Raw genomic sequence first — 14,336 nt, forward strand, 5'->3', positions numbered from 1 at the left:
GCAACCTCAGCTGACTGCCAAAAGGGGAAAAAAGAAAGAAACCCAGATTGAAAGCATTGCTTTTCCATCTATCTTTCAAATCCTTTGACACATGAGCAGGTCTGGGTTCTTTCTCTTCCCTATTCCAATTGCTTATTATGCATGAAATATAAGTACTATTAATTTCTTTTGTGAAATCATGCTTGAACTTGCTTTTTTCCTTCCCTGTTTTTTTTTTTTTTTAATTCAGTCTCATGTTTCTTTGACTGTAATTCCAAGGTCAAGGAAAGGCTTGTTGTATTGATTATATATAAAATGCTGTGCTTTATTTCTGGAGAATATAACATAACGTAAAAGAAAGAAACAGAAATTAAATGCCTTGGATGTTGTTACTGAATTAAATGTTTTAAAAAAGTATAGGGAAGGGAATGTTTACTCTTTTTAGTATTAACCTGAGAGATGTCTGTTTAAGACTAAAAAGAATAAACATTCCCTTCCCTGTAGTTTTTAAACATTTAAAAGTGGTAAATTACAGAATTAGAGATTGGATAAGACAAGTGTGAATCAGAATTAAGCATTTTAATTGTTTTTAAAATATCTCTTTAAAATGCTGAGAATTAAGAAGACGGAAAGTTATGAAAGAGACATAAACGGAAAAGTTCACCATTATTATCTTTTTTCTTATCTTCTTCTTAGAGAGTCAACCCTTACTATCTTTGGACAATCACTGCTGATAGAAATAAAAAAAGGTTAAACATTTTGGTAATATAGAACTTTGCTATTTTAGCTATCATCACACAATGTCCTTTATATGAGAAAGTTGTTCAAAAAGTTATTCAAAATCATATTCTTTGTTTAAAGTTTTTCTTCTGTTAGCTTATTGTGTTATCAATGACTAACTGGTCTTAGCATCTGCTTTATACCCAACTATAAAACTATGTTCAGCCCAACAATCTGATGGCTTCAGCAACAGAAGGTGACCCAGATTACAAGGCATAGTACATTAATGCCAAATTTTGTTTAACAGCAGCTGCTGTAAGCTTCTCTGATTAAGATTCACATTCGACAAGCACAAATCACAACAGCCTCTTCAAACACACACAGTTTTCAAACCTGTTCAGCAGATCTTTTCTTTCATAAACACACATCAATCTTGCCAGTTTAACCCCTTTTTATTTTTTACATCTTGTACATAGCTGTCATCCTTCTGACAAAATGATGAAAGAAGACCATTTTAAAAGCTTTATAAAAAAATATTCTCCTGTAAAACAGGAGTTTATTCAAATGGCTTCTCTAAAAAGACAAAAATAAAAAGAAGAATCAAGTGCATATGCTCATTTTGTCCTTCTAATGGGACATTACGTTTACAAAGCTGAAAGTAACCCTATGATATGTGAAACTTTTTTTAAAGAAGTCATTTTTTGTGGGAGAGTTTTTTACAATATTTTATTACTTTATTTAATTTATGACAAATCTAAGAATGAGACCCATTGGAAACAGATGTTAGTAAATTGGAAAAGAAGGATATAAACATAGGTACACACTTTTAAAATATTATTTTAAAAATGATGAGTTTTTATAATGGTGCGTACATCTAAAAACACGTTTGTGTGAATATTCCAGAACCATTTGTTCAAAACTTTGTCCCACCTAATCAAACATTTTGAACTTTAATAGCTCCAAAGTCATAATTCTACCGATTCACATAATCCAGGAGTTTCCCTTAAAATATGTAAACTGCCTTCAGATATCTTTGCTGGAATAGTTTAGCTCTTTTCTTACACACAGGCCTTAAATAATGACAGGAGAAAGAGAGTTAATGCTTACTTTTTAAACTGAAGAGCAGCAAGAAATTGAGGTAGAAGAGAAGAAAATCAGTTCTTGACTGAGCCATATTATTCATTCCAATAGAATATCTTCTTTCAAAGTTTCCAGTTACACAGGAGATGGATAGTTATTGCTTTCTACTCCTGCCCTGAGTCCAGAAAGACAATCAAGGGACAGGGTCTAATGTATCCCATCTCTGCTTCTGTCCCTTGCAGCATGAACCTGCAGAGTTCCATTTAAAAAGCATTTGTGCTTGCTAACATTTTATTTTAGCAGCACTGGGTGGCGACTCAAACCTGGTGCAGATTTTTCAGCTTAGTGGACTGGAGTCTCTCATGTCCCCTGTGGATTTAAGGACAATTGTGCTATTGGACAGAGAAACTGCCCTCAAACCATATCCATAAATTCTCCTTTTTTCATCATAAAAGACTCTTCTATATATTAGTTCTATTTTTTTTCTCCCAGAATATATAGCAATATCACATTGTAGGAGTAATAGCCCTTTATAAATTAAATTAAAAAACAAGGCAAAACAGGCTTTATTGTTTCTCTGTAAATTTTAGCAATTATTATCTGATGCTATTGTAGATCTTATAATAGAGGAAAAACCCTTTAATGAATATGCCAATTTCACAATATTGTGACTCATTCTTTCTGCTAAAAAATAAGACTAGAGCTTTATGAGAAAAAATACAGTAAGTTTTTATTAGTATTACTTTTAGTCCTGAATAACATTAGATTTGAGATCCAGATTTTAAGCCTCTGCCACAAGTCTTTGGAAATTAACTAATTGGCACAGAACAAAGTGAAAAATATTCAGACAATCATTTTCATTTACAGCTACACAATCCTTTATTATGCATCCAAAACTATGTATCAGTAAAGATGATTCTTTAGAGTTTATAGTTTAAGATTTTCAAACCAAACTTCTCATCCAAAACACTAAGGAAATTTAGAAGTCAGGGGATCAAATAGTTTTCCACAAACAGGAAGCAGAGAGAAAGAAGTATGGGTATACCAATCCTGAAAAACCAGATTAGGGACATGGGAAAAACCAGGTTACATCATCATGGAGAAAATCTATATGGTCATTAAGTGTTGACACGGACTTGATGACAAATAATCGATCAATCACTCTCACAATGGAGGAATATAAAAAAATGAAGTTTTTGCATTTGATAGCCACATGATGTTACCATCATGATGGCCTACATCAAATTATTCACAGTAGTTAAAAGGGGGAGGGGAATTTTTGAAGAATTATAAAAGGACGGCCTCAGTATAGAAATTAACATGTTGGTTTTATTATGATGCTTACTTCAGTTGGTTATTCACACCCTCATGATTGAACTAGTATTGCAATGTGCTCTACATCGGGCTGCCATTAAAGACTATCTGGAAGTCAACATTTGGAAGGATCAAAATGGGTGGGGATGGCTCCCATATGATCTTATGTTACTGCTGCTATATATCAGGAGTGCAAAAATAACTGGAGATAGGCTGTCCCACAGATAATCAGGCCCTATACTACAAAGGGCTTATAGGTGATGACCAGCATCTTTGAACTGCACCTGGAAGCTGATTGGCAGATTGGCATTGGCCTTTATAGTATAGGGCCGTGATGGCGAACCTATGGCACGTGAGCCTTTCTAGGAATCTCTGGAGGCTGGGGACAGCAAAAAACATCACTTCCTGTCCAACCGGAAGTTGGGAAACAGGCCATTTCTGGCCTCTGAAGGGCCTCCTGGCGGGGGGAAGGCCGTTTTTGCCCTCCCCAGACTTATAGAGAGGCTCTAGAGCCACGTGAGAGAGAAAAACGGGCCTACCAGGCCATCGTGTGCCAGGAGTGGGAGGGAGCAGGGGGGTCACGTGCGTATGCACAGGGCGCATAGAATTATGGGTGTGGGCATGCATGTGTGCGACCCCCCCATCCCCCTCCTGGCACATGATGGCAAAACGGTTAGCCATCACTGGTATAGGACCTGATTATCTGTGGGACCAGGGGTGAAATCCAGCAGGTTCTGACAGGTTCTGGAGAACCGGTAGCAGAAATTTTGAGTAGTTTGGAGAACTGACAAATGCCATCTCTGGCTAACCCCAGAGTGGGGTGGAAATGGGGATTTTGCAATATCCTTCCCTTGGAGTGGGGTGGGAATGGAGATTTTGCAGTATCTTTCCCCTGTCATGCCTACCAAGCCACACTACACCCACCAAGCCACACACACAGAACTGGTAGTAAAAAAAATTGGATTTCACTACTGTGTGGGACCACCTATCTTCAGTTATTTTTGCCCTCCTGTTATATTCAAGAAAAGTGGGTATACTCCAGATCTATTCAATTTGATTCAATGTCATCATATGGAATCAAGAAAGTGTACCTTTCTTGTCTGTACACGCCCCCCCCACCCCCGGGAGCAGCATCCCTTCAGAAATACAAATTTGCATCAACTTTCCTGGGGTTCCATAAGGGCTTTAAGACTTGACATTGGTTCCAGGCAGATGAAAATATTGTGGTATTTCTGAAATCAAATTGATAAAAGTGTTGGTTCATAACACATAATTGGCTGTGGTGATCCCAGGCTATCAACGCACCGGGTGTCATACCAAAAAATCTTGGATGGCACTTAGAAAATATGTTCATTGACGAAGTTTGCATATGTCAGTGACAAAAGGTCACACTGCGTGGGCACATCCACTATGCCAATACATTATGACATCTTAGGTACTTGGGAAGAACTCAGTAAGTATGAAGACCAATGCCAGTTAAAGAATTGGCAGCTATAATTTCAGATTGTTGCATTACCGTGTTTCCCCGAAAATAAGACCCTGTCTTATATTTTTTGAACCCCGAAATTAGAGCTTGGCCTTATTTTCAGGGAGGTCTTATTATTTTGGGATGCGTGGAGCAACATGGGGTTCCTCTTTCCATCTTACCTGATTTCCAGCTCTGTGTTTAAATATTTTTGGAGAGGCTTATTTTCAGGGGGAGGCTTATTTTAGCGCATGCGCTCAAAAGCCCGATTGGGCTTATTATCAGGGGATGTCTTATTTTCAGGAAAACAGGGTACAAAATCACAATCAGCCAATTGCAAAAGGCAAATTTATTTGGAACAATTTACATCCTTTAACACCATCAAACAACAAAATCTGCATATCCGAGAACTTGGGAAGGACTTAGTAAGTGGATAAAAATGCCAAATCTAGCCTAAGCGTTTGGCTGGCTGTGTGACCAACCATAATAATAACGGTTTTATTGTTCTTGTGGGCTCTCCTAAAAGTAAGCATGGAATAACAATAAAACAAAAATGATTCAATAAAGTGTAAAATACATACAGGGAAAAAAAAGTTGGCTTCACCTATACACTGAAAAATATTGGGCAGCCTTAAATTACATAAATAAGTTTTAAACATACAAGCAAACAAATAAAATTCCTAAAAACATAATTAATTTTTTACTACTTTTATCTTTGCTATATTTTGATATATGTGGACTGGTTCGTATTTTGATGTTTGCTGCTGAATGAATTGCTTCAAAAAATTGAATTGTTGATATTGTTGGGTATATTTTATTGGTTGGATTCATGCTTATCTACATATACTCATGTTTTGGATGAATTATAGTAGTTAAAACCTCAGGGTGTCATAATATGATTGCTGATCAAGTCTATCAATTGCTTCAAGCGCAATTTATTGTGAAGAAAGTGTTATATATAAATAACTTACTGCGTTGTGACCTCTGTATGTTGCTTCTGAATATCAGCTACAGAGGCATGATAGCAGAAAGGAAATACATTTCTCTTATCCTCAAAGTAACTAGCCAAAAGGAAACAGAACAAGGCAGGCCTATCTCTCTCTTTACTTTTTTTTTTATAGAAAGCATTCTTAAAAATTTTAAAGTTTTAGTACAGTATTTTAAACTAGGTTAAGAAAAATGTATAAATCCTTCTGTCTATTTTATTATCTTTCATTTGCAAATCCTACATAGAGAAAAGGCAATATTTCGGTAATGACATTTGCATGAAGAGAATATAGAATTGCAGTGCTATTTGACCTTGATAGGTTTTGGAATCAATAATATTTTTGGAGGTTCCACTTCATCTTACTTGGGTCAATGTTTTTACATAACAAGATGGACCTTTTCACTGTCCTCTGGTCTCTTATAACACTAATTGCACCTCTCATGATGATTACAATTTCCTGTCTATTTCTTGCTTTGATAATCCATCTAATTATGCCTGATTTTCATTTGATTGCCAAAACCTCAGCCATCCAATATATTCTGCCCCCATATTTAATTCCTGGACTTCAAAATGTCTGATTATCTCAACTTCCATCAGCTACTTGAGGAAGAAGGAGATTTTATTCCTCTGCTGATTTCTTGATATAGCTATTAAAATTCCCATTGAATATGTGGGCTGCTATCAAAACTTCTAAATTATGGGAAGCATGTCAAAATTATTCAGATTATAAATATTCATTCAATTATTATGAAAAATGACATGAGCACCCTTTCCAAAGGATTGTATTTCAGGTACATAATCCTCTTCTCGTATTAACTTCACATCAGTTCTTTGAATAGATTAGGCTAAAAGATAATACTGACTTCTGAATGTCAAAATTGAATTGATTTTTGAAATCAAAAATACACAAATATTTTTGTGTATTTTATATACACAAATCAAATCTAACAATTTTGCTCCTATTTTCTCTATCCTTGTGTCTGCTCAGATTACATTCAGAATTATGGAATTTGTAATCCCATTTTTATGGGATTTTGAGTTTTGAGGATTACAATGATCACACTGAGTCTTATTGCATAGTAATATTCATTTTTCTTCATGTAGATTGCGATAAAATATCAGATTTGTTATCCTTTTTTCTGACTGTGAATGGAATTGGAAGTGCCAAGATTTTCACAATGATGGGCAAAATGTTAACATGTTAACCTTTCAGATATTCCCCACTGGTTCTGCAAAACAGCAGAAAGATTGGTGATGGCTGGTGGGTGAATGCCATAGTTGAGTGGAAATTTGTAGCAAAGTCTCCTCGTTCTGGCACTTAAAACACTTGGCAACTTATAGTTCTTACGTTATTTCTACTTCTCTATTCAAATATTTTTAAAACTGGTTTCCTCTTTTATACCATCATCTACCCCCATGACAGGTGCTAACTGCACAGCATTGTAACTCCTATTAGCAAGAATAAAATAATGTTTGCAACTGTCTACAAAATGTTTTGTCTTGGGTCTCAGCCATGCCATTTGGAGCTGGCAATAAATTGTCATTTTCCATTTCAGACACTTACAACAGGTCAGAATTTGTAACTACATCTAGTATACAAATAGTGACAGCACTTAGACTTATATATAGCCCCACACTGCTTTATAACACTCTCTGAGTGGTCGTGTCAACCTTGAGCTGGTCAGGCTTGAACTCCTGGCTCTGTGGGCAGGGTTAGCCTGCAATATTGCATTCTAATGACTTGCCACCATGGTTCCTGATATTATTGATAACAGATGAATGACTAATTAAATGACAAATAGGTTCCATTATAATTAGAAATGCTGTGTTTTCTTACAATATAGCCTCCCTTGGTGGTTTTCAACAGTTTTATTGTAGCTTTTTGCTATATCAGTGGAAAACCTTACATATTGTCCCCAAGACAAAAACAAGATGATTTTGATAAGAAACATACTGAGATTTCCAGAAAAAGAACTTTTCTGCCACGTGATCCTGCATGCCCACGTTTATTCTTGTCTATGTCAAACCCTGTGACACCCTGGCGTTTGCCATACCAGGGGAGGTGATAGGTGCACTGGTGTTGGTGTGTGTGTGTATAGACCTGGAGGCTGCAGCGGTGTGCCGACAAATGCAGCAGATCAGCTGTGCGGCGGGGAGGTGTGAGGCAAGTGGCTCCAAAGCACCAGCATCAGGCCGACAATCAGCTGGTTGACATAGCAGCAGCAGTGAAAGGCCAGCAATCAGCTGTTCCGGCTTGCGAACCAGCTGGGCAGCATCTAATCAGCCATCCCGATTCACAGCTGGCCATGGGGCAAGGACAGTGCCGGCGGAAGGGCATGGTTTGCCTGGATAAAATGTGCTGGGAGGCGGATGCGCCCAGTGCTGACTTTACATCTGCTGCATTTTGCTTTTGGAACTCATTGCGTGCCAGAGTCCGGCTAAATAAATCCAGTTAGCCTCCATTCCAAGTGATGTCTTAACGCTGGTTTAGGTCTGGAACTCGGACCCTTGAGAGTCTACTTGTTTTAATTTATGTAGAGAATACCTTGGTTTCTTAGTCAATCTCACAAGTAACAACAACAGAATAACAGAGCTGGAATGGACCTTGAAGGTTTTCCTGCTCAAGCAGGAAACCCTATTACCATTTCAGACAAATCGTTGTCCAACCTCTCCAGTGTTGAGCATTTACAGCTTTTGGAGGCAAGTCAAATGTTTAATGAACAAAACAATTTATAGCATCCTTGTAGTATTTCTCTGTGTTCAACTTCAGTGCAGATAAAGGGCACCCACACAGCATGAGAATCGTCTCCTGTAGAGGGAATAGACTGGAGGAAGGTTGCTCTTAAATCACAACTCTACTTCTTGCAACAGAGGAAATACACCAAAGGCAGAACCTTCAAAATGGGCTCATTAAATTATTTTTATTAAATGCAATGTCCTGAATATAAATAAAACTGTTTCCATTGCCATGCAGTTCATCAGATTTACCTAACTATTGGCAATTGGATTGTACCTAGTCACCTTCTCCTTACTCTCTGAACACATAGCCTACAATGGAGAGCTTAGTGATCTAAAATATGATAGACTGCAGTCCTATAGTTGCCTGTATTTTAATCTATGTGACACTATTGATAAGTTTCTTGCACTGCAGGAAGAAACAAATCATTTTCCATCTAGATACTGCAGGAATGTATTGGAAGCGCTATAATTCAATTTAATGTACAATTTGAGTACCCTTTTCTTTGTTGCATTCCTGCAAATACAACTAGTCCTTGACTTACAAGAGTTCACTTAGTGACTCTTCAAAGTCACAATGGCACTGAAAAAAGTGAGTAATGGCTGTTTTTCACTCTTACGACCATTGCAGCATCCCCATGGTTACATGATCAAAATTCAGATGCTTGGCAACTGACTCGTATTTACGATGGTTGCAGTCATGTGATCACATTTTGTGACCTTCTGACAAGCAAAGTCAATGGAGAAGCCAGATTCACTTAACAGCCAGGTTGTTAATTTAACAACTGCAATGATTCACTTAACTATGGCAAGAAAGGTGTAAAATGGGTCAAAATTCACTTAACAACTGTCTAGCTTAGCAACAGAAATGTTGGGCTCAATTGGGGTCATAAATTGTGGTCTACCTAAATATATAGCACTTTTCTTTTAACTTCAGAGTATAGGGTTAATACCATTAGCCACGGAAGAAAATACTGTTCTGAGTCAGAGACCAAATTGTCTCTTGTTGTTCTAGATTACTTAATTAATATTTTTCAACTTCCTGCCAATGAATTACTTAACCACAATAGCTATCTCTATGATAATCCTCTCTCCTGTGACAATCTATCATTTTCCCCCCACAACATCACTTGGTGAGGTAGATTCAGTGGTGAAATTCAGCCGGTTCTATCTGGATCTGGTAGCCCCGGCAGTGGGAGGTTCCACCCACCCACCCGGACGTCATCACATCCCATTTTTTACCCTCTGTGCATGCACAGAAGGTTCTGTGCATGCATGGAGGAGGCGTGCATGTTCACATTTGTGATCTGGTAGGGAAAGGTAAGTGAATTTCACCCCTGGGTAGGTCAAGCTAAAAGAGAGTGACTGACTCAAAGTCACCCAGTGAGTTTCTATGGCTGAGGGTGAACCTGGGTCTCCCTGGTGCAAATCTATACCTAAACATTATACAACCCTGGTTCTACACCTAACAGTTCAGGGGAAAATACTGGAATTCATCTTTCTTTTCTGAGAAATAAACATTAGAAATACTTGCCATTGGCCAGGGATGTATCTTTTTTATGTCTAGAGATAGCATGGGACTTGGTTACAGAAGAAACTGCTTTAAACGATTTTTCATCATCAGTCCATTAACTATCCTAATTGGCTGAAACTCCTCATGGTCTTCCAATTCTACTGAAAATAACTAGATCCTTCTGCATGGAAAGAATTTGCTCCATCAATGTGCTGCATTCCTTCCTGGTATGAAGACATATGTTGTTCAGTCTAGGTTGAAATGACATTCAAGATAAATGACTACAAGCCTGGAACCACGCTGCTCTCCGATGGATTCAGCTCAGTAAGCCACTGTCATTTAAACTGTTATTTTTATATAGGAATCTCCTTTTTCAGTTTTTTGGCTTGTGCTTATTCTGTAGTATTTCTCACAGAACTGTCTTTCATTCTTGATCCTTTTATACAGGGATTGATCTTGAAATCTTCTTCCTGGACCTGTGTGATTTCTCACTAAGTTATTCCAAAATTGATCACTGATGAAAGCATTTCCTTGTCGTGTATTAATTTTATTTGGCTTGAGTCAGGTTTAATTTAAACTGAATGGCAAATTTATAACATTGCTATATGAATATTTTAGTCTTTATACTACCAAATATTAGAATTGGATATACAGTAAAAATAACACATCACAAAAAATCCTACTTGCTTCTTGGGAAAATAAAAAGAACTGGTTACCTGTGAATGTGTTATCTTTGAGAGATCATCTATACAGTATATCCATACCTACGGGGTTTTGTCCCGTGCAATAATTCAGCACATGTAATTTTAGCAAGAACACAAATTGAAGGGTGGATTTGCTTGAAGTCTGCAGTAACATGCCACACAAATGACATACTTCATGTACCTCCAAATGTTGTCCTCACCCACAAATCCCCCAAATAAGAAAGAAAAGTGTGTTCTCTGATCATTTCAACTGCTGGAAGAAAATGACTGATATCATCTTTGTCTGAGGAATGCTAAACCTGATGTACTGGAACCACAATCATTTTGGAAGCAGGTTGAAGAACAGATGATGACATGAATGTTAAGGATTAAAAGAGAATAGGAGGATCTTTGTTGCATTGCCAAATTTATCCTTAGGTGAGCAAGTTATGGTTATTGATACAGGGTGGTAATGTAGCCCAACCTGCCTCTGATGGGTGGAGTAAGCAATAGTCACCATGGTATCTTAAAATGAGATGGAGTTCACTACTTTATAGCTCCCCCAAAACAACTGGCCTGTATGCCATAAAAATTACAAGGACAGTAAGTCTTCTAGTAAGGAATACAGGATGGAGACTTGGAGAGGCGGCAGCTGAGATAATAAAGTATGAGCTCAAAGATTCTCATAGGAGAAAATCCATTGCTGAATGGAATCGGAAGAGGTATTAGATTTCTTGCTTGCTTTTAGGCTCAGAAAGACTATCAGCTCAATTTGAAATGAAGGCTTGAATTGGTGTTGTTGTCCCAAAATCAAACTTTAATATTGAGTGACCTCCCAGCAGTTAACAGAGCCAAAACCTTTTACTGGGCTAAATTGCCAGTGGAACAGATTGCTGTTTCTTCTGTTTCTCCCAATGGACACTGCTGGACTAGACACAGCTGAAGGTCCGGTATGGCAGATAGTCTGACCATTTTGCCACTCAAGCCATTAAAGCATCTGCAATACTACATTCTTCTCCTAGAGCACTGTTTTGCAGCCTCAGCAACTTTAAGATGTATGGAGTTCAACTCCCAGAATTCCCCAGCCAGCATGCAAACCAGAAAATGAGAGGACTACAGCTAGTCCTCAACTTACAACAGTTCATTTAATGACCGTTTGAAGTTACAAGGGCACTGAAAAAAGTGACTTATAACCGCATTTCACACTTACGACCCTTGCAGCGTCACCATGGCCATGTGCTCAAGATTCAGATGCCTGGCAACTGACTCATATTTATGACGGTTGCAGTGCTCCAGGGTTGTGTGAACCCCTTTTGCGACCTTCTGACAAAGTCAATGGAAAGCCAGATTCACTTAACCGTGTTGCTAACTTAACTATTGCAATGATTCACTTAACAACTTTGGCCAGACAGAGCATAAAATGGGGGCAAAATTCACTTAAAAACTGTCTCACTTAGCAACAGAAATGTTGAGCTCCATTGTGGTCATAAATTGAGGACTACCTGTAATTGCAACAGGATTTTTTTTCATGAATGCCTATCAATGTGAAGAATATTACCCATGATCAAGTCAAAGGCACTATTTACAATTTATTATTGGCATCAAGACATATATTACAAGAACCCTATATTTCCTAAAGGAAGCTATTAAGATCATAGATGTACAAAATAATCAAGTGGCATCGCTTGTCTCAAACAAAGGTTAAGAATGAGACCAATTAAAGTGTTACCTGGTGGCACAGTGGCTAGAATCCAGTATTGCAGGTAAACTCTGCCCACAGCCTGGAGTTTGATCCTGACAGGATTCAAGGTTGACTCAGCCTTACATCCTTCCAAAGTTGGTAAAATGAGGACCCAGATTATTGTAGGTAATATGCTGACTCTGTAAACAGCTCAGAGAGTTCTGTAAAGCACTAAGGGTGGTATATAAGTCTAAGTACTGTGGCTATTACTATTGTTATTAACTGCTATGTTTAGAAGAGAGCTCATAAGAGCATGTAGCATGCTACTGGATGGACAAAACCTTATGCCCTGGAACATCTTGACTGAGTTACTACATATGTGCAGAAACTGCAGATTCTATCTCAATATGAATCACAGAGATCGTAGTCAAGGAAGGGTGACTGTTTCATTATTTTGTTCATATTTTGCAAATGTGGCGCCTCCAAATGTTTTCATAGGTGTTCATTAATCATACTCATTAGCATACATCTGAAAATAGTATCTATAATTGCATTGCCTTGTCACATTTGTACAAATATCACTAAACAGCATTTTGTGCTCTTGTTATATTATGCATTTTTGTAGCTCTCGTTTTCATTTATATTTACTTATGTGTCGTTGTGCATGACCAGGTCAGGAGGTTTACCTTAAATGCAAGCAGCTATAGCCAATACTTGGACAAAGCAACAGAAATGCTAATTTGAATTAAGTTATCAGAAAGTTCAAAAATAGCTAAAATAATTCTCTATGCACCACTGTCACAGAAATCACTGTGGCTATCTCAATGTATAAAGTTTCTAGCTGTATTCAAACAGATTGTATGTATATAGCTAGCAACTTCATTTGGAAAAAAAGCCCATTTTTACTTAATTTAGGCAAGAGGGGCAGCAGCTAACAAGTCAAAGAAACAAACAAATAAATAATAAATAAATTTAATCAAGAGAGAGTGAGGGGGAGGGAGGGAAGGAAGGATTTGGAAGACTAGTTCATTTTAAACAGATTAGCAAGCAAACACCCAGAGACTTCTCTTTTTGTGTCATCTCCTATTGGAGATTGGCAACCATCAATGTTATTTTTTTATCCACTGATGATTTGCTTGGAAAAATGTAGTGTGGCAGTTTTCCATTCCCTTCTGCATCACTGTTGCGTTGCCAGATGGATATATATAATCCCTGCCACTGTATATGCCACTATAACAGTTTTATTCAGTTCCACCTGTAGTTGCTACTGATAGGCAGAGGAATGCTTAGTTACTGGAAGCATTATTTACCAAATACCAAAATTGTCTTTGAAAATAACTACTATTTTTGCAAGAAGTGTTTATTTGACAAACTTCATATCCATTCTATCTAATGGCCATTCCACATCCTAAAGCATGACCCCAGGACAGACTCTACACAAAGAAATGGTTCTCTGACATATATTCAATATAAGCTTAAAATAAATTGAGTTAATTGTGTGCCTCCCATTCAGATGGAAATTCAGCTTCTTTCTGGCTTTGCAGTCTGAATTACAAAATTACCCATCAGCAAAAAAACATTTCAGCTTGGTCATCCGCCTTGCCTTTCCATGTTTCTAAAATCTGCTTTCATTCTTTTCTTCTTAAAGTAGAAACTGCTTGGGGAAAAGGAATCTTCCTTCCTGTCGTCAGAGATGCTAACCAATGTTGCCCTCAACCAGCTTCTGCCAAAAATATTTGGAACCACATCTCCCATTCCTCTCAATGCTCAATCCTAGAGAAGAATGATTTATAATTATTATTTCATATGCTGGCAGTTTTCATGGTACGGGAACTGTCCCATTTCTCATATGGTGCATCTTTCTTCCACTTTATTTTCTCTAATGAGCAGAAGCTGTCTTATCTTTAAAATCTGCAGTAAACCACCATTGTTACTTAATGGAGAAATTAATAAAACACGCAGCCAATTGGCATACATGCCCCTATATATTCGTGTGCATACATATGAACATAAAAACATAAGCACAGCACTGGTGAACTACTGGATCAGATCTCTGGCCCATCTAGTCCAACCAACTGCACAAGAAAGCCCACTAGCCTCCCAGCAGAAGGCCTTTAGAGACAGTCACACTGTCGTGAAAGCTAATGGCTATTGTTCTCCACAATTTTCATAAACTG

General features: G+C 37.7%; 1 protein-coding gene across 1 annotated transcript in view; it reads right to left on the bottom strand.

Annotated features, from left to right (window-relative positions):
- CRB1 (crumbs cell polarity complex component 1) overlaps positions 1-2,029 on the bottom strand; it is a 144,779-nt gene extending 142,750 nt beyond the window's left edge. Inside the window, 1 exon segment of the mRNA XM_087890052.1 lies at positions 1,807-2,029. Coding sequence (XP_087746178.1) covers positions 1,807-1,882 — 76 coding nt within the window. The 5' untranslated portion in view covers positions 1,883-2,029.
- Between the last annotated feature and the right edge of the window lie 12,307 nt (positions 2,030-14,336).

The sequence above is a fragment of the Pantherophis guttatus genome, chromosome 3 (assembly GCF_059756535.1).
Source record: "Pantherophis guttatus breed Tessera chromosome 3, ASM5975653v1, whole genome shotgun sequence".
NCBI lineage: Eukaryota > Metazoa > Chordata > Lepidosauria > Squamata > Colubridae > Pantherophis > Pantherophis guttatus.